This window comes from Aquila chrysaetos, chromosome 16, assembly GCF_900496995.4.
Source record: "Aquila chrysaetos chrysaetos chromosome 16, bAquChr1.4, whole genome shotgun sequence".
Taxonomy (NCBI): Eukaryota; Metazoa; Chordata; class Aves; order Accipitriformes; family Accipitridae; genus Aquila; species Aquila chrysaetos.
In genome coordinates, this window is record NC_044019.1 from 8,211,604 (window position 1) to 8,231,625 (window position 20,022).

General features: G+C 41.2%; 1 protein-coding gene across 7 annotated transcripts in view; it reads right to left on the reverse strand.

The window, feature by feature from the left end:
- The window catches only part of EYA3 (EYA transcriptional coactivator and phosphatase 3), a 62,852-nt gene that overhangs the window by 32,872 nt on the left and 9,958 nt on the right, over positions 1-20,022 (reverse strand). The window contains exons 2-4 of one of the 7 annotated variants that reach the window (XM_041129421.1): positions 8,809-8,924; positions 7,904-7,998; positions 1,649-1,692 (exon numbers count right to left, since the gene is read on the reverse strand). In XM_041129421.1, the coding sequence (XP_040985355.1) occupies positions 1,649-1,692; positions 7,904-7,936 (77 nt within the window). In that variant the 5' untranslated portion in view covers positions 7,937-7,998; positions 8,809-8,924. Of the gene's footprint in view, positions 1-1,648; positions 1,693-2,485; positions 2,647-7,903; positions 7,999-8,808; positions 8,925-20,022 lie in introns of those variants that run through there. The other 6 variants (XM_041129425.1, XM_041129424.1, XM_041129423.1 and 3 more) reach the window with 6 other exon arrangements.

A 20,022-nucleotide genomic window follows, 5' to 3' on the forward strand; every position in this document is an offset into this window, starting at 1 on the left:
ATGCTGTGATTCTGTGGCACAGATAGTCAACCTACGGCTGTTAAATGGCATGCAGTTTGCAAGCAGGTTGAAAGCTGCTCATTGTTATCACTTCCCATCAAAAATGTAATAGATAAAATAATGTTTCTGACCATGCTATACCAGCCCATGTTTCTGCTCTCTTTGTCACTGCTGCTCCTCAACACATGCACCAGCGGCTCTTGGGACACATCCATCCTAAGTGCTCTTACTCTCCATCATCTACAACTTTTCAGCTGTCACAGACTCAGAGAGAAAAATTCTCACTTGCACTGTGGCTGCCCTGCATCACTGAGAGCATCCCACAGACCAGCCGAGCATGCTGTATTCACAAAAGTATTAAGACTCTTACAGATGCTTAATGCTCCCAAGAGAGGACCCTCACTGGATACAGCTCTTCCCTTCCCCACTTCCACAATTCAGCTAAAACAAATATAGCCAGAGTATTGACATCGGCTGAAAATCATGTTGCTGAGGAGAAACAGGTCTAAGAAATTATTTAAAACTATTCCATAAGTCAAAGTTAAAATCATATATAGTTTTATCAAAATAGAGCCAGAATATTTAAATAGAATATTTAAGCAGGTTAGAAATGCAATTTTATCCCTCCCCTTCTATTTTTAAATACTGTACAAGGATGTTTACACTCAAATCTTGCAGCTACTGGCACCTGTAGGAAAGCTGTGATTGCACTGAAGCAGGGTAACGTGCTGAAGGAGAATCAACACCATTCACCCCCACACGTTAAGACAGGCCCGTGCTGCCCCCAGCTGCTTTGTAGCCAACAGAGAGGAAAAAATCCTCTTAGGATATGGTTCATCTCTCCTCATACTGGCTAGAAAGGGAGCTTGCAGTGATTAGCGCAAATTTCTAACTTTTAGACACACAATGAATTTCACTGCTTGCTCACTGTTTCCTGCTAAAGTATTCCCTTCGATTTTTTAAAAAAATACATACTAATGTCCCCATTCAGGGCTTCAATATATCACATCCACTCCTGCATGAATGGCACACAGTGTTCCCTCCTCACTCACACTGGGATGTCAGAGGCTCCAAAAAGAAATCTTTCTTCACAGTATTTGCTACTACTCACAGGAACAAAATAAACCCTAATATAGCTATTCTCACTATATGTAATAATAGCGATTAATTCCTAAGTACGATATACATCAGAAAGCATCTACTGAGGCTAAAAACAGTACAACACAACAGCTTTAAACAGAAGAGGCTATCAATTTGAGAGGGTTTAATTTCTTAAAACAGTTATACACATAGTTTTGCTAAGAATCATAGCACAGATATTATTAAAATATTCTGAGTCTCACCAGAATAAATGCATGTTATGTGCAGTACATGACAGTCTCATCAGACTCTGTGAAAAACAGGATGCTTGATGATGCAATTAAGACTCTTTGTAGCCACTTTTATAAAAGCTTAATACCAAAGGGCCAGTTAATTTTTTTTTAATTGGGAACTTAATCTCAAAATTGTATCAAATACAAAAGTGACTTATATTTGCCCTATCTCTCTGAAAAATAAAATTATATGCAAGCTTCTAAAATGGAAGCTTATAATGATAAAAGAACATTAATAACTGTTCCACACTAAAATCAAACTCAAAATTACGTACCTCAAGCTTTGTTCTCTGGACTCCTGCATCTTGGCTTTTTTCACCTGCAGAGACAAAAACATTCATTGACACAACTAAGAAGAGCCGTCCTTGACAGAATCTATGCACACACACCTCCATTAGCAGATCACCACTGGTTACTATAGAGTTCACATTAGTGTTTAAATACAGAAAGCCTTGCATTGAACTTCAGAGGTAACCAGTGTAACCATGGGTTCTTCATCTCAAAACAAGCTTTTTCCTAATTAGAAAACAAGTGCTAAAGCTGAACATGTTAGCAAAATTGCCATGTTATTTAAGTAAGTAACAGATGATGGGATATACAGCTACAAATGTCTGATAAGAACAATTTTATGGACATTGAATAAAACAGCCATAAATTTTAAGAAAATCTTACTCTGCACAACTGCCATAAACATGGGTCCTTTGCTTTTTCCCCTCCTCTATTTAAATATTACATAAGATAGAAACTTGAATATTTTTTCTGTAATAAGTTAGGAGTTCCAATTTTCATTGCTGAGTAAAAAACAATACAGCATTTATTCTGTTTTTGTAGGTGGCCAGCTGGATCCAGTTCCTATATAGGGTATTACACAACAGAAAGCACTGGCTTGAACACAAATTTGGTTTTCTGCATGCAGGCAGAACTTTGAAATCGTCGGCAGGATGACAGGGTTAGTTTCTGTAGCCTGTAGTCTTTTGACCAAGATGTTCCTGTGATATACTGGCTTTTCTTTCCCCCACCTTCTCCCTCTAGCAGAAAGTTTTACAGCCTTCCACGTTTCTGGAGCATGTTTAGATGCCAAACTTGCTGCTTCGGTAGCCAGCTGCACTCACCGTTCATCCTGGTCCCCGCAGGGCACTTAGCAGACAGCACTGTTTAGCACATCTTCTGTGAACGGGGTCTGGGAAGGTATGTGCTGGGTATCAGGCTGTAAAGCCCTCCAAGTCAGATACAGTAGTCAAAGAAAGACTGTTGCCACATATGAAACCCGCTAGCATAAAAACTTCATCATGTTATTCAACTTTGTCTCTCTCAGGTGAGTATAAATAAAAAGCCAGGAAAATGCAATTTAAGCATGAGAGGTCAAAATGTGTTCAAAACCTTTTTTAAAAAATAAATTAATAAAATACAGGTGAATTCCTGTTGGGTAGGGGGAGCTGGGAGGCAGAGGTACAAAAAAGGATAAAGACTCAAGGGAGCAGCAAGGGGAAAGGAGTAAGCAAACAGTAAGGATGGAAAGGGGAAAGCTGAAAGGACAATCTTCTCTCCCTGATGAAATTACCAGTATTTTAGAGCTCAGTCTGCTTTCATCTCTGTACCAGTCTTGCCAGCAGCTATTCCCTCTGGCATTTCACAGCAGAACACTACAAACTTCATTAGCACTCATCACACACACAAAAAAGGCAAAGGCAATGACAAAACACTATGGCAGTACAATGGCTTAGATATTGCACAGCCTCCAATCTTCTGGCATTCATCACTTCAACCTGAGCAAAGAGCTGTAACACTGGCATTGAAGTTAACTCCTGTTGTGGTTCTTTAGCCCCACAGCTTCACAGACTTCTCCAGAACCCCTCTCCTGCCTGGCTGGGAATACACACTACTTCTGGTCCCCATTGCCACGAGGTCCAGGGCCTAAAGGAGCAGTATGAGCCTTCCCCACCTAAAGATGAAGTTAACTACAGCACTAAGGGAAAGCAGACTAGTGTTCCCCCAGCTCCCCCGGGGAACCGAGTTATCACAGCATGGCTGCTGCCCATCCATTGTGCCCCTTAACTCCTTTTGGCGTCCTTCTGTCCTGCAGCAAGTGCTCCAGCTCCTCCCTGGGACCCTGCCACCCGCTCCTGAGCAGGGATCTCAGCCACCAACACTGCACCAGAGAGCTCAGGGTGCCAAACTGCCCACAGGGTTCTTAAGGAAGGGAGATAGAAAAAAATGAATCACATCAGAAAAAGAAATATCAAACTGCTTCAGACCAAAAGTACATTGAGGATAAAAATAGAAATTAACTTAAGAGTTGGCAGCTTGAATTTTGGATTTCATAGGCGGAATGCTGCTGTTTCCAGTCAGGTACTCGATAAAATCTGGCTTCTTCAATTCAGTAGGTTTTTTTAATATGGGAGGTAGACAGAGAAATCAGCTCACTTACAAAAAAAAAAAAAAAACCACAACAAAAAACACAAAACCAAACGAACAAAAAAAACCCCAAAACAAACAAACAAACAAACCAAAACCAACAAACAAAAAAGAAGGAAGGTTTTGCAAGAACACATCAGTTTTATTGACATTTTCATCACAAGCAGAATGGAACAGCTGTTCTTAGAACACCTCTCGATAGTCAGGACTTGAGCTCAAACCACTGCTCTGCTGACTTCAGTTCCCGGACTGGAACTTCTGCCTTGATGAGTATCTACACTGGAAGGCCCTCGAGCCTTGTCCTCCTCTGATGGGAGATCTCCCCCCTCTGCCAGAAACATGCCCGTAGTGTTGTACAGAGAACAATATTTTAAATGAGTTTTCCTTTAAGTCAGTAGTTAATTTCTTTTTAAAATATGAATAAATATCTGGAGAGGGTTTCATACTCTCTTTAAACAGCTCTGGAACATGGGATAGCCAGTGCGAGCATGCAGCATAAGTCAAGTAAAACAGCAATTTTTAATTTCAATCTATCAGGTTCCTGCCTCAACTTGGCTAGTCCCCATCTCTGTAGATTTTTAAAAGAAATTCTCCCTAATGTCTTAATGCTAAGCAATAACATTTACAAAATCTTGAAACTTTAGTGGGATGCAAACCCTATTTTCCACCCATCACTAATCACTGCAACTTATGCTACAAATTTAAGTGGGAGGGAACAGTTTTAAACAGTCTTTCATGAGCTTGGAAAGCATTTTCTCTCTCTCCTGCCACATGTCATAAAACACACTTAATGCAGAAAAGGCACCTAGTGACAATAACTTAAGGATGATGTTCAGGGCACAATACGAGTGCTGCCATGATGTGCTATACTCCCAGCTGAGCCCTGCACGATCACATGCCAACCCCAAACCCTACATGGGCCACCTATTCATCCCCTCCTGCATGAGCTTTAGAAAAGGCTGCCGAAACCTCTTCAAACTCCTCTTTTCAAAACACTCTTCCCTCTGAAAACCTCTGCAGAGATGCTGAGGAGTTTTTTGTCCCCTCTCAAGTGACAGGATCACAGTTTGAAGACTTTTCACGCAGGAGAAATGAATTCACTCTTTTTAAAAACAAGAAAAAAAAACAAAAAAGAAATGAGAACAAGGAAAAAGATGTGATCTACCTCAATGATTCAAGTTTCAGCTTTAGCAACTTCAGACATTATCTCACTAAGCTCTCCTGCTGCACTACAATGAACGATATGTCTCATAAGGTACATCTTTGCTCCTACCTCCATCTTTTTACTTCACTATCAGTTTTGGGCTTATGTTGATTTTAAAAAAAAAAAAAAAAAGTAAAAAAATAAGTCAGGTGACACATTCTAGCTGATCCCTACTCCTAAATCATAAATTTCTATAACTGAAAATCCAAATTATTCTTTGTGCTGAAAAACTCTGTTCCTGCCCCAGATCTACCAGCACTGCAGTTCAGTTCTATTTACAGTCAGAATCAAAGCAGAAACAAGAGTTTTCCTCCTAACATCAAGATAACAGTTGCTTTATGACTGAATCCAACTCTCGGACTGATATTCACAGGCTAATTTCCAAGCCCAAGCAGAACCAGGGAAACCCCCACACTCACAGCTAGCCAACAAGCGAGGCGATGACTTGTTGGAGCAAATGCTGCCAAAGCCATTTAAGACCCCAGCAATGTCGTTGTGAACAGAGGACTGCACACAAGTCAGGAACACAGAATTTTATTGCAAACCCTTTGCCAATTTCAATTAAGAAAAATCTTCAGCCCAAACACATGACCATCGTTTTTCTTCTACAGTTTTGGCAGCGTTGGGTCTTTCTGGAGCCCTTCCCAACATCATGCTCTCCCTATCACTGACTCCGGCTTGCCATTGCTGTCCAATACAATAAGTTGTTCCAAACAGAAAACAACCCAGTGGATGTCTGCAATGAGTGTAACACAAGTTCACCATCCCTTATAAAAAGATTTTTCTCATTTTCTAGCATTAAGGATTAAATACAGTATTATAAAAATCAACTTCATGCATTCACAATGCATTCAACAACTGAGAGATTACTATACAGGATTACTTCTAAAAACTAATCCAGATTAATAACATTTTATAAATTAGTAATTCTCATTAGAAGGTCAGGAGGTCACTTTCGATCATTTTCCCCCAAACTTCCCTTTGCTGTTTTATTTCCCATGTCTGTTTCTGTTTACTAGCACTGCAGTGTACACAGAAACTTTTCCATTCTGATTCAGGTCTGAAAAGGGAAGAAACATTAAAAAAACAGGACAAAAGATATGCCTGTTTAACATGCCAGGCGGCAGTATGTGAGGTAAGTGAGAAGTCTAACATTCATTTAGAAAAGACACACTGTATACATTTGGACCAATTATTAGCATCAGTCCACACCAACACAAGAAAATGACCTGGTTTCTTTTTTTATTTTTTTTTAAAGTAAAATACATTGAACTCAAAGCCTGATGACTTTTCTACAGGCTCCTTTCTGGATTCAGTTATCAATAGTTTGCCATAAACATTATTTTTTGAAGTAACATACTAATCTTGTTCCCATGAGTAAGAAAAGCAAAATGATTTGGGAAAGAAAACAAGTTTATACAATATCAATGTGGGGCTACTGGGCAGACAGGATTTTGCAAAGCTGACTTCAGTTTTCTTTTTATTAGGAAAATTAACTTGTTTCAGAAATGGTCTCACTACAAAAAAACCAAAAAGATTGTTCTTTTCATTTCCTCCTGCAAGAATGTGCCACTATACTCAAAATACCACGTCACTTATTAGTTGTGATCAATATAGTCTTATATTCTGTCTCAGAATGACTGACTGGCATAAAATAATTGAAAGAAATTACCAAGAAAATCTTCAGCTGAAAATTACAGCAGAATCTGCTTACAGAGGATGCTTTCATCTACTAAAAATTAGCTCTACCCTGTCTCTCATGCCCTGAAGAATAAAATTTTGTAAAGACAGTTTTCATTGTATAAGGATGTAATTACAGATATTTCCTTTTTTAATACACACATTTAATTCATTTTTACATCCCACAAATATTTGGAGTTCATATTACATGTTTTCGCTGATTAGTTTCACTTTTTGTGCCTATTATGTACATATAATTTGAAGGTTGTGTCAAGCAATATTTTGAACAACTGTAAATTTACATTTCCATTTCATTCAACTTTGTTCCTAAGTCATAAAATTGCATAAATGTCATTACAATGTATTTTCTAGCTAGTTAAATGAAGAACATAAAATTCTTCCATTAAAAAAGCACCAAAATATTCTCAATAGGAACATTACCAAATTGCCCTCAGCATATTACTCTATTTTTGTATGCATTTGAAAAGGTCTCCAAAATTAAAATAAGCCTCACTCTCAAGGTAACTTGGCAATTTCTCGTTGAGTTTGCATCAGGTTTAATTTGGGAATTTAATATAAGCTTTTTGCTTAATTCCTATGCTATTATGTTTCAGACATACAAATTTAACTTTATAACATACTGTATTAATAATCGCTCTACCCAAAACTTCTGTGATGTGATATTATCAGTTACGGATGATACAGACAGTATTGCAAATATCTAAGATGTATGGACAGCAATTTTTAACTTAAGTCACATTTCCCTACTTGAACACCCTGTTAAATAAGAATTTAAAAAAAATGCTTTCCACCTGTGGAGATGATGAATCTTGGGACCTTTTCAAGATCTTAAGCACAAGAAGAATTAAAGACTATATACACTGTAATAACCAGCATGCCGATTCTGTCATTAAAATAGTGGATTTTAATTTCTCCAGAACAGGCTTGAAATGGTCTGGTTTTCTAAGTAATTATTAGGCACAATTTTGCTTAGAAACATTATAGAGTTTAAGCATACATAACTCCTCCTTTTATTACTCTTGCCTGTATGATTATAGTAAATGAAAGGTACAACACATTTTACTAACAGCAAAATGATTTTTCACCTCTAGATAAATATACTAAGTACAAGCCTTATTTTCCATTATTAATTAAAATAACTTTCTACTGAATTTGTGAGATCACCAATTTGTGTTATATGTTCATTTTTAGCCTTTTTAAATGTACTTACTGGTTGTTCGGGTAAGTCTTGTGGCTCTTCCATGGGTATTACTATTCTAATGCTTAAATGATTCAAATCGTGTGTTCCTCAGCAGTCTTCAAAGCCTGTCAAAAAAAGGTGTTCATAGCTTTATGTACTTTTTGGGGGGCTTATCATTTAGGCTATCAGAGGACATTAATTGTTATATATTCCACCCACAAGCTTTCTAAACTCGTGTTGCCATCTCCCAAGTAAAAGACGAAATTCATATATGGGAAGATTTCATAAACAAGGGATTTAGCTTTAAGCTTCAAGATACAAACAGACTTTTTTAATTCACGTGGCACATTTCTACATCATTTACTTGTACCATACTGACTACAGAAGCTAATGTATCAATCAGACATGTGCACCATGATTTTAAAGACACTTTAAATGATCAAGTCTGGACTACTAGGTCAGTAAACAGCGTGATTCAATCTAACCTGTTTTAATTTAGAACATTTATATAACAAACAAAAAAAAATCAGGACAAGACTGTACACCTAAATGTATTTACATGCAGTACTGTTTATTGCCAAATTCACAAAGCAAGTTTATTATTTCAATTGCATCTTTCAGAAAGAGAATTTTGATGAAAATTTATAAAATAATTTTTATTTTGGAAGCTAAGTAACCCAGTAGCATTTAGCATAGAGATCTTACATACTATACCAAAGAGCTGCTATCCCCCAGGGTTTTAAAACCATGAAAAGGAAATTTTGCAGGTTACTTTCATAACCTGATTAATTTTTGCAATTTGCTGGGCAAAAGATAATGCACGTGTCCTCCATGGCTTCCTCCTTTGCCCGACCAATGTTCACTAACAGTCTGACCTATGCATTCTTCTTTCACCCTCTCATCTCAGAGCCAGTTTATTAAAAACAAGCCCTAACCTCTTTAGACAAGCTCCATCTCAACTGCACCAAAAGCAAGTAGGTGCCTCCTCTCCCATCCCAGCAGAGCTGTCTCTTCCATGCACACGTGTGCATTATTGCACACAGAGCAGAACCTAAGTGGATTACAGAAATTAGAAAAAAGGCTGAAAAACACATAGTAGTTTGGAAGAAATCAAATACAGCGACTTTCTGTGCTGAGGTACAACCTATTCCTGTCTCCACAGCCATGAAAGTTTTGCTGTAAATCTCAGTGGAAATGCAAAAGGCCATTTAGCTGGCTCTCCTTTCTCTCTGTCTTTCTGTTTTCCCCTCCTGTCTGGACCATTCAGGCACCTTCACATCACGGAACTGTCCCCATGCAAAGTGACTAAACAAGTTAACAGAAAGAACTTTCCAGTGTCCTGAAAACAATTGCTATTTCCCCCTCCTGGCCCCTGCCAGACCTACTTAAACTCCGAGCACGTGCAGCCAGCCTGTGGTGGAGCACCACGTGCCAAGCACGGAGATGCTTTGCAGCCTGGAATAATTTCGTGTTAGCCATGAAAACACAAAGGATTTCTTCTCCCTTATTTGAGGGCAGGTAAAGGTTTTACATGCCAGGGTGTATCATATATGCCAGGGTAAAATTTCATTGAGGGTTTGAGTATTTTCCAAGGCTGGCTCCCCTAATCAAAGCTACTTACCTTAACTGTAAATCAACTGAATTTACAATAAGTCTCTTCAATAACTCAGGTTCTTTTGAAATTACCCTATTCACACCACACAGAGGAAAGAATACAATACAAAGTACTGCTGTGACCATTCCAGTTTTTCCTCCATCAGTTTTAATCAGTTTTATTTTAAATATAAAAGCTTATTTCCTTTTTACTTTTTGTAGGAATAACAGAGAAAAATCAAGACTTAAGAGAAACTGTGGCATTCTAAGATTATGAATAGGAGCGTAGAATATAATGGCCAACAGCAAGAATATTTTAAATTGATACCAACGGGTGCTGTCCTGTCCCTTGTCTTTCAGTTTTGTTATTTGACACTGTTTCATTGTGTAATTTCTTAGAAAAGTCCCAAACTAAACTCTTCAGTATGGAAAAAGATTTCACATCACACTTTGATTCATACAGCAGTAACTTCCCATTCCATGATTTGTTTAAAAGCTGTGAGCAGTTCTTTAATTTTGTTTTTGAGGAGGACCTAAATAATTAGAAAGACAAAAATATTCCCAGAGTCATGTCAGAGTACGTCAGCTACTCTTGTGAACAAGACTCTCTTCCCAAATGAGTAGGGCATCTTGTGGCACCTGGAAGCAAATGAATGAACCAAAGCAGATGAGCAGTAACCGCTTGCCTAGATGGCTAGTGAAAACTTGACCTCTGGTGGTTTCACGCTTTCTTCTAGAGAATACTCTGTACCTCCAGAAATAGCAGCTTGGGCAGAAGACATCTGGCAAAGACCTGGTGCTCGTTGCTGTTGTTACACAGAAGTGGGCAGAACAAGAAGCAGCATGCATTTCTGGGTGAAAGGAATGTCCCTAACCAGTACACCTGACTAGCTAGGAGTGACAGGGTCTTTCTCCAGCAAAGGCCTCCTGCACCACAAACAGTTTAAGCTACTGCTGAAGGAAGAGCTCCTGTCCCTCCTTACCTCCAGCAACCCACTCTTGCTCACCTGACACCCCTTCTTTTGTGGCGACCAAAGTGCTTGTGTGGCTGAACAGCAGTCTGGATCTGGGATCTGACCTTCTAAGGAAAAAGAAAGGAAAAAAAAAAAAAAAAAAGGCACCCAAGCACAATTTTTCTTCTAAGCTGCTTTAAGTGGGATCAGCTCTGGTCTCACACAGCCGTGTGCTGAGGGGAGCCAGCAGCATGTGGAACAGACAGAGCACGCAAGCAGGGCAGCAGGATGCCCCTTTTCAGTGACAGCCATAGTAAATTAAACTATAATTTTACCATCTTATTTATGTTTCACTTTGGCAAAACAGAGTACCTAAGTCACAGTGATGTAAATACAGCTCCACAGCCTTTCAACCTGTATCACCTACCCCATCACCAAGTTCTCCGGCATAGCCGCCACATGACTTCTCGTGGCCGGGCACGGAAAGCACTTGGACCATGAGCAAGGTCAGAGCCTCTCCCTGCCATTACCTCTGCGAGCACGGAGCCGGGGAGGGGAGCTGCCTGCCTCTCTCCTCCCGCAGAAGAGGCTGAGCTAAGCTGCTGACAGCTTCAACGCCAAAGCCCCAGGGAGGAGGATCCGCGGCCGCCTTCGTTTCCCTAACAGCGCCCTCCAAAATGGCTAATCCTCCCGGCCGCCCGTCAGCCGGCTCCAGCCCTCCGACAGGCACATGCCCCAGGCCAGTGCACCCTGCCCTCCGGCCAGCCCCGAGCACCCCGGGTGCTGCAAGCCGCCTCCTTGCCCAGGAGGAGAGGTACGCACAGATGCACCGCCCAGGGCTTGGGTTTCCAAAAAACAAACCCAGTGCTTTGCACCTGCTCAGCTTGAGCCACCTCGGTGTATTATCTCACTTAGCAAGCACTCACCACGAACAAAATTGATTTCTAAAAAGTGAAGATAAACAACACTGATTTTTTTTTTGTGGCATCTCAAAATTAGGTTTTTAACTTGCATAAAACTCAAGGCGACTGTGTTTCAGATAAGCTTATCACACAGTTTCCGTTATAGAACATTTTAAAACCATAAGGGCCCGCAACAGAAGAGGTATCAAAGCAGATCTTCATATATTCAGTTCCATAGCGAGCCCAAATTGCTGCAGTTGCACCCGTGACAGAGGGTGCCAATGCAACTGCAAGGCAGGAGAACAGCGACCACCATCAGTCCTGCTCCCCATCCCATGCAAAGCCACAGCTTCCCAAAGGGGATTGATGTTTGCTAACCCCAGAAGAGAAAAAATCGGTGTTTAACAGCTTTGGGGGCAGTTGGGGTTTGGTCATTTTTTCCATCTATATCTATTTCTATTTTTGTGTGTGTGTGAGGGAGGTCTGAAAAGTAGATTCTGGCGGTGAGAATACTGCCAGCCACTGGGCTTGTGAATGAGAAAACCAGCACAAAATGTAACCAGCTGTGGAACAAGCCATCAAATGAGTTGCAGCAATGAAAGAAACGTTGAGAAAAATGAGTCAAGTGTTATGCTTCTGAAAACCAGCAAAATACCATACTTTTTTCCCTTTATGGGGTGGTTTTCATTATTTACCTGATGAAAATGATTTTGTAATATGTGAATTAAACAATATTTTTTATTTAATCTAGACTTGGTTTGAATAGCCATCCTGGTTTAATTCCAACTTGCACAGAACACCAACAATGTAAAATACCAAGGAGAGGGTGTTTTGCATGTCGTTTTATTTTGCTTGCTCAATTTATGGAGACACATTATCTAAACTTCAAAACAGAAGGCATCAAAGCAGAGGAATGGACTGCAGAATTGCACCGATCAGTTGCCTGCCTTCTGTTCTGCACAAGATTGCTATGCCAGTAATTCCCTATTAAAAGCCCTGGCAAGCTATGTACAGTTTCTTTCACTAAATCCTGTTTCAAAAATCCTAAAACACAAAGTCTAGCTTGGTCAGACTCGCTCGAACTAAATACTATGGATATAATTTCTGAAAGCTACCCGCTATTAGCATCAGGCTAGACTGCTATTCACTTTCATTCTGTTCTTTTCAAGCCCATCTGCCTTGGCTTTGAATATAAAATTTTGGCTGAGGAACAGTTCTTCTCTCAAGTTGCAAATAATTAAAGTCAAGGACACTGTGATAAAACCAACAAGCAGTAATTATACTGATTAGAAAAAAAGCTGTTTGAATATGGTTTTATATTACTTTAAAATAGCCACTAATTCCCTAAGAACAAAGCTTTAGTTAGGGTAATAAAATTATATCTATTAAACAGAAAGTTAAAATAAAATCATAGAATCATAGAATCATATAGGTTGGAAAAGATCTTTAAGATCATCGAGTCCAACCGTAAACCTAGCACTGCCAAGCCCACCACTAAACCATGTCCCTGAGCACCACATCCACACAGCTTTGAAATACCTCCAGGAATGGTGACTCAACCACTTCCCTGGGCAGCCTGTTCCAGTGCTTGACAGCCCTTTCAGTGAAGAAATTTTTCCTAATGTCCAATCTAAACCTCCCCTGGTGCAACTTGAGGCCATTTCCTCTCCTCCTATCACTTGTTACTTGGGAAAAGAGACCGACCTCCACCTCACTACAACCTCCTTTCAGGTAGCTGTAGAGCGCGATAAGGTCTCCCCTCAGCCTCCTTTTCTCCAGGCTAAACAACCCCAGTTCCCTCAGCCGCTCCTTGTAAGACTTGTGCTCTAGACCCTTCACCAGCTTCGTTGTTCTTCTCTGGACACACGCCAGCACCTCCATGTCCTTCCTGTAGTGAGGGGCCCAAAACTGAACACAGTACTCGAGGTGCGGCCTCACCAGTGCCGAGTACAGGGGGATGATCACTTCCCTGCTCCTGCTGGCCACACTATTTCTGACAGAAGCCAGGATGCTATTGGCCTTCTTGGCCACCTGGGCACACTGCTGGCTCATATTCAGCTGGCTGTTGACCAACAACCCCAGGTCCTTTTCTGCTGGGCAGCTTTCCAGCCACTCTTCCCCAGGGCTGTAGTGCTGCATGGGGTTGTTGTGACCCAAGTGCAGGACCTGGCACTGAGCCTTGTTGAACCTCCTACAACTGGCCTGGGCCCATTGATCCAGCCTCTCCAGATCCCTCTGTAGAGCCTTCCTACCCTCAAGCAGATCAACCCTCCTGCCCAGCTTGGTGTCATCTGCAAACTTACTGAGGGTGCACTCGATCCCCTCGTCCAGATCACTGATAAAGACATTAAACAGAACTGGCCCCAATACTGAGCCCTGGGGAACACCACTTGTGACTGGCCACCAACTGGACTTAACTCCATTCTCCACCACTCTTTGGCCCTGGCCCTCCAGCCAGTTTTTTACCCAGTGAAGAGTATGCCTGCCCAAGCCATGAGCAGCCAGTTTCTCCAGGACAATGCTGTACGAAATGGTGTCAAAGACTACTAAAGTTTAGGTAGACAACATCAACAGCCTCCCCCTCATCCACTAAGTGGGTCACCTTGTCATAGAAGGACATCAGGTTGGTCAAGCAGGACCTGCCTTTCACAAACCCATGCCGACTGGGTCTGATCATCTGGTTGTCCTGTACGTGCCATGCGATGGCACTCAGGATGATCTGCTCCACAACCTTCCCCGGCACCGAGGTCAGGCTGACAGGCCTGCAGCTCCCCGGATCCTCCTTCCGGCCCTTCTTGTAGATGGGTGTCACATTTGCTAACCTCCAGTCAACCGGGACCTCCCTGGTTAGTCAGGACTGCTGATAAATGATGGAGAGTGGATCGGTGAGCTCTTCTGCCACCTCCCTCAGTACTCTTGGATGGATCCCATCCGGCCCCAGAGACCTCTGTGTGTGTCTAAGTGGTGTAGCAGATCACTAACCAATTCCCCTTGGATTACAGGGGCTTCATTCTGCTCCCCGTCCCTGTTTTCCAGTGCAGGGGGCTGGGTACCCTCAGAACAACTGGTCTTACTATTAAAGACTGAGGCAAAGAAGGCATTAAGTACCTCAGCCTTTTCCTCATCCTTTGTCACTATGTTTCCCCCTGCATCCAATAAAGGTTGGAGAAGTTAGAGACAGAGTTAGCCCTGCTTTTGTTGCTAATGTATTTATAGAAACATTTTTATTGTCTTTTATGGCAATATCCATAATGTTTTGTATGCATAATAATGTAATGTAATCTATACAGTTATTTCCACTCCTTATTTACTCAAGGGCCAGCACCTTGCCAGGAATAGCAATGAATATATGAATTAAGCAGCAGAAGAAGAGTCTAAGCTTCCCGTATTTTCCAGTGGCGCATTTCATGGTAATCTGTGTCATGCTGCTACACTACGTGCACATGGGATCAGAGAGTGCAGCCAAAGCAATCTAAGCCATCACCCGACCACAGCAGAGTTTTTCCTCGCAATATGCTTTTACTGTGTGCCACTCACCACGTGACAAACCACTTCTTTTGGAGAAGAGCAGAACTTGGCACAGCGGGATGTGGTGGATTCCCCCCCCCCCCTTTTTTTTTAAATTTAATTAAAAACACCCAAAGAAATAAATACAAAAAGTGAAGAGAGAAGAGACACTTACTGACATTACTATGCACTGCACAGCTACCAAGTGCTTTTTATTCTGAAGGTTTATGACTTCAGTTTTAATCTTCAGGCAAAATAAGCTATCAGCCATCTCCCATGCTGGCAGCGACCTGTGCCCCTCCACATCAGGGTGTGAGCAGGTATATGGATATAACTTCCTTGTTCCACAGGAAATTTATTTACAATTTTATCCTTCCCCATATCTCAGCATTCCATATCAGCCGAGCTGCTGAAATATTTCTGATTTGGTATTCAACATAGCCAAACTAGTGTTCTGACTACACCAAGCAAGCAAACCCAGCCCACTGCCCGCTCCTACAGGATGTCTCATGAGGATTTGGCAAAAACAGGCATTCTCTAAAGTTTTGAAGCACCTCCCATTTTGTTTTTAAACAGCTTGATTAAAGATCATAGGAAAAGACAGCATCAGCCTGGTTCCTAGTTTAGTCTGTGCATTAAACAGCCCCTTAAGGAGCTGTCAGGAATTGAACAATTTTGTGTATTAAGCTTCATTTTTCCTTCCTTCAGGCAAAAACAAGATAATGGAAATTCTTCATGAAGTTGAACCATCACAATGATGCAAACAAAATGAGTGAGTAAATAGATGCCTGGGTGTGTAAAATGTTCTATCTGGTGAGTCTGACTACAAACTCAAAAAACTTTAAAGAAAACGGAATCACAGTATTTAATATGCTAATGCAATTCCAGTGACATGCAAAGAAAGGCGGGGGCAAGCAGGAGTGGCCCATCTAGCTTTCGTCCTCCATTAAGGAATGAAATACTTAATACAAATCATTTGCTTTCACAAGTAGACCTGCAAGTAACATAATGCATGACCTTCCCATGGTGTTCACAAGTTAATTTATAAATATCATATTAACTGCTGCACATTCAGTATCTGACAGTCATCCCATGACTACCAAGCAGATGAGAATAGGTGCATTACTCCAGTGTTTGAAAATACAAATGAGGTAAGAGGGAAAAGGAACTTGGGTTTCTAACTTCAAATTGTGGTACCCCAAAATCCTACCCTCTAACACTATCAACATCAACTCCTCACACAGCATTCATGCTCTCCAAAACAATTCTTTAAAATTCCCTCTAAAATCCATCTTCAATGCACCATATCTCAAGCTTTGTTTTGTTAAATCCACCCCCTTTGTAAGTACAGCTCTCTACTAGTTTCCTTTTTCAGCAGCAGAGAGCAGCCATTTAAAAAAAAGAAAACAGAATAGAGTTAATGAATGAAAGCTGTGCTATACAGCAGCCTGCTGATTTAGTATCTTTAACAAATCCAGCTGATCTCACGGCAAAGATTTATACTCTGCTATTCTTCGCTTCTTCTCACTCTCCATGCACACACCCACACACCCAGATACGCACACACCACACACACAGATATTTGCAAAATACTGTGAAGAATAGGAAAGAATAAACCTTTGCCGTGAGATCTGCTGGATTGTTTACTGCTCTCTCTCTGTGCTCTCTCCTCCCTTCTTTTTTAACCAGGGAAGACTCAGAATAAAACACTGTAAAAGTTACGGGGAAGGCAGGCTGTATGCCCTATTTTTGAAGGTACGAGTGGCCATGACAAGCCTGTAAACACAGTCCTGTAGGATTGAAAAATCATGGTTTGATTAAAATTTCATACTCTTAAAATGGAAAAAAAAATTGTGCAGTATTTTATAAAGTGAAAAAATTACTGAAATTACATGTGGCAATACAAATAGAGTTTTATCCTAAACAATGCCTATTTCATTAATAGGAATTTTCATGTTATTTTTAAATCCTTGAAGGGCTACCAACGTTAAGGTTGTCTGCAGATCACTTCCCTTGAACAATGACACACATGTAGCTTGCTTTCCCAGCTCTTATGCAATTTTGTTAAATTTGATTTTGAAACACAGCAGGGAAATTTTTAATGGGGAAAAGAACTGTTTTCACAAAAGGAAAATTTGGAAATAACAACTTCATCCTCGAGAAATCCACTGAGCCCAGAAACAAGTCGGCAATTTCTTCTAACATGCATAGCTCACATGGCACAAGAAAATGAAACTGCAACTAACCTTTTAGTTACAAAACAAAGCACAGTAATTCATGTAAACGTAAGAAAAGTGGAAAAGTCAATTACCTCCTCTGTTCATGAAGATTCAACTTGCACTGAGACTTAACAGTTTTTTTGCAAAGACCACAAATGATAAGATACCTCGTATCTTGTGGCTTGCATACATTTTTGTGTTTTAGATAACTGATAAATAGGTGGCAAATCTCTAGAGCTGCAGCTCTGGAGGAAAAAAAATGCTGTTTGTCTTAAAAGCTTTTTAAAACAAACTTTCAAACAGCAGAGCACACTGCCTTTAATTTCTAGAAGGCACTTCAGACACATTCAAATAGATTACAAAATTTCCTGAAAAAAAAAAAAGAAATTTTTAATCCTCTATCAGTCAGACAGCAAATCTGCATCATCATAACCACAAAAAAAGGAATTATTTACATCATGCAGCTCTAACCTTTATTTTCAATAAAATATTTCACTAATACATATAAAAAAGTCATATAGCTACCACCAGAGGCTACCAGAAAATTAATCTATAGTTCTATTAGAGAAACTCTTTCAGTACTCAACTTTTACCACGATTTTATTAAAAAGGTTGTGACCACAGTAAATTTACTTATTTCTTTTGTTATTTTGCATTAGAGGCAGCCATGGTATTTATCACAGTGCAATCAGTTCTGAGAACATCTGTAGCTATTTGTGTCTTAGCAACAACAGTTGCTAGAGTAACCTACTAAAAAAAATTAAAGAAAGAATAAAGTACTGGATATTTGAGATGTTTTACCGGGGAGAAAAACAGTTTAAATGATGGTGTTCAATGCTCAGCTGCTCAGTAAAAGCCACTGCTTTTAACGAAGCAGATTTATTACACCATTTGCTTTACACAGCATCAGTCCTGCTGGCAGAGGCAGGTGGGAGCACAGAAACACCCTACTGGGTCAGACAAATGGTCCGTCTAGCCCAGCCCAGCGCGCTGTCTCCAACAGCAGCAACAGCAGATGCCACTGGCAGGGAGAGCATGAGCCTGGCCACTGGCTCTCCACCACCCCCTCCACGCCCCTTCAGCAGCCACAAGCGTGGGACCGCAGAGGGGACATCCCTGCCTCACCCTCCAGCATCCACCAACGGACCTATTTCCCACGAATTTGTTCTGTCCCTCTCTGAACCGGCTGCTGTCGGCAGCTCCCACGGCCGCCCAGTGCAGATCACGACCTGCCGCATGAAGAACTTCTCAGCTGTCTTACAGCAACTAGCTTACGAGTGCCTTCAGTCCTAGTACAGCAGGATTGGGCGAGCAGCTCCACTTTCAGCATGGCCCCTGCCTTCAGGATTTTGTACACCTTGCTTACATTCTCTCTCCAAATCAGAGTCCCAGCCTTCAGCTTCTCTTCGTAAGCCATCTGCTCCATCCCCTACGATCACTGTTCTGCCCCTCCCTGCTCCCTCTTGAGATGCAGCGACCAGAGCTGCACGTAGTATACAAGATGTGGCTGCAATCGCAGCTTTACTACAAAGTGGTAAAATGATGTCTCTGTTGTTTTCAACGCCCTTCCTAATGACAGCCAACATCGTTGGCTTTTTGTTTGGCTGCCGTTTACACTGAGTAATCATTTCAACGAACCATCACTGTCCTCAGGTTCTCCTCCTGGAGTCGTAACTGCCTGTTCTGAGTTCAGCCTCATGTAATATGGTTTAGATTGCTTTTCCCTAGATGAATTACCCTTAATTTAGGGAAAGCAATCTAAACCATATTTATGGTAATTACCTTAAGTTTCTGTAAATTCATCTACAAGAAGCTCCTCTGCCACCTTTTTGACTGCTCAGTTTGGTGATATCCTTCTGCCTTTGGTGTGGCTTTTTATGACTCAAAAGTTCAGTAACATCAGTAAACTTGGAGATTTCACTGGCCATTCATTTCTCTGGATCACTGGTGAAAATGCGGGACAAAACCAGACTAAGCACCACCATTAAGGGTACCTCAGTGCTCTCTTCTCCAGCCTTTAAAGTGACCACTAAGCCCTGTCCTCTGCTACCTGGGTTGCTAACGGAGTCAGGGGGCTTTGAACTAGGTTTGTCAGGGAAGACCCACCAGGTAGAGAACAGCACACATAAGACAGGGTGACAAAAATGCTCAGACAAACCAGCTCTGCTACAGGATGATGGACAGACCTCTTGTACAGTCATGATAAGAAGGGTAGCCAAAAAAGTAGAATAGTGTGGTGGATGTCCACTACAGATCCTCTGTCAAGAAGTGAATGAAGCCATCTTTAAACAGCTGAAGAAACCTAGTGATCACAGACCACAGTTTGCAAGAGGGACTTCAACCACCCCAATATCTGCTGTGAGAGCAACACAGTGGGGCAAACAAAAGTCAGGTTTCTCAATGCATCAAAGATAATTTTTTTATGTGGTGATGTAACGTGGTAAGAGTTCAAGATCCCAGGAGAAGTGAAGATGACAAGTAACAAAATAAACAGCTAGATTACATTTGTTCAGGAGACTAATCTGACAGGTACAGTACTACGGGAGGGCCTGAAAGAGCAATGCAGCCCTGGAGAGATGGCTGATCCTCAAGGACAGCTTCCCCCAAGCACAAGAGACAAGCACAAGAAGTCCATCCCAGCACGCAGGAAAATGCACAGATGCAGAAGGAGGACAGTTTGGCTGGACAGTGAACTTCGGACTAAGTTCAAAAAGGAAGCACATGGGAAGCAAAGCAAAGACCAGATACATGTGAGGACTTCACCAGAACCGATGAAGCATGCAAAGGGCAACATGAAGGGCTTCTCGGGCTACTGTGAGCACACTGGCAGCAAAAGACCAAGAAAACCATGGGCTGGATGCTGAGGAGGGAAGGCAATCAACTGACCAAGGACACAGGAAAGGCTGAGGTATTCAATGTCTTCCTTGCTTCAGGCTTTACCATCAAGGTCTGCTCTCAGGCCTCCCAAGTACTTG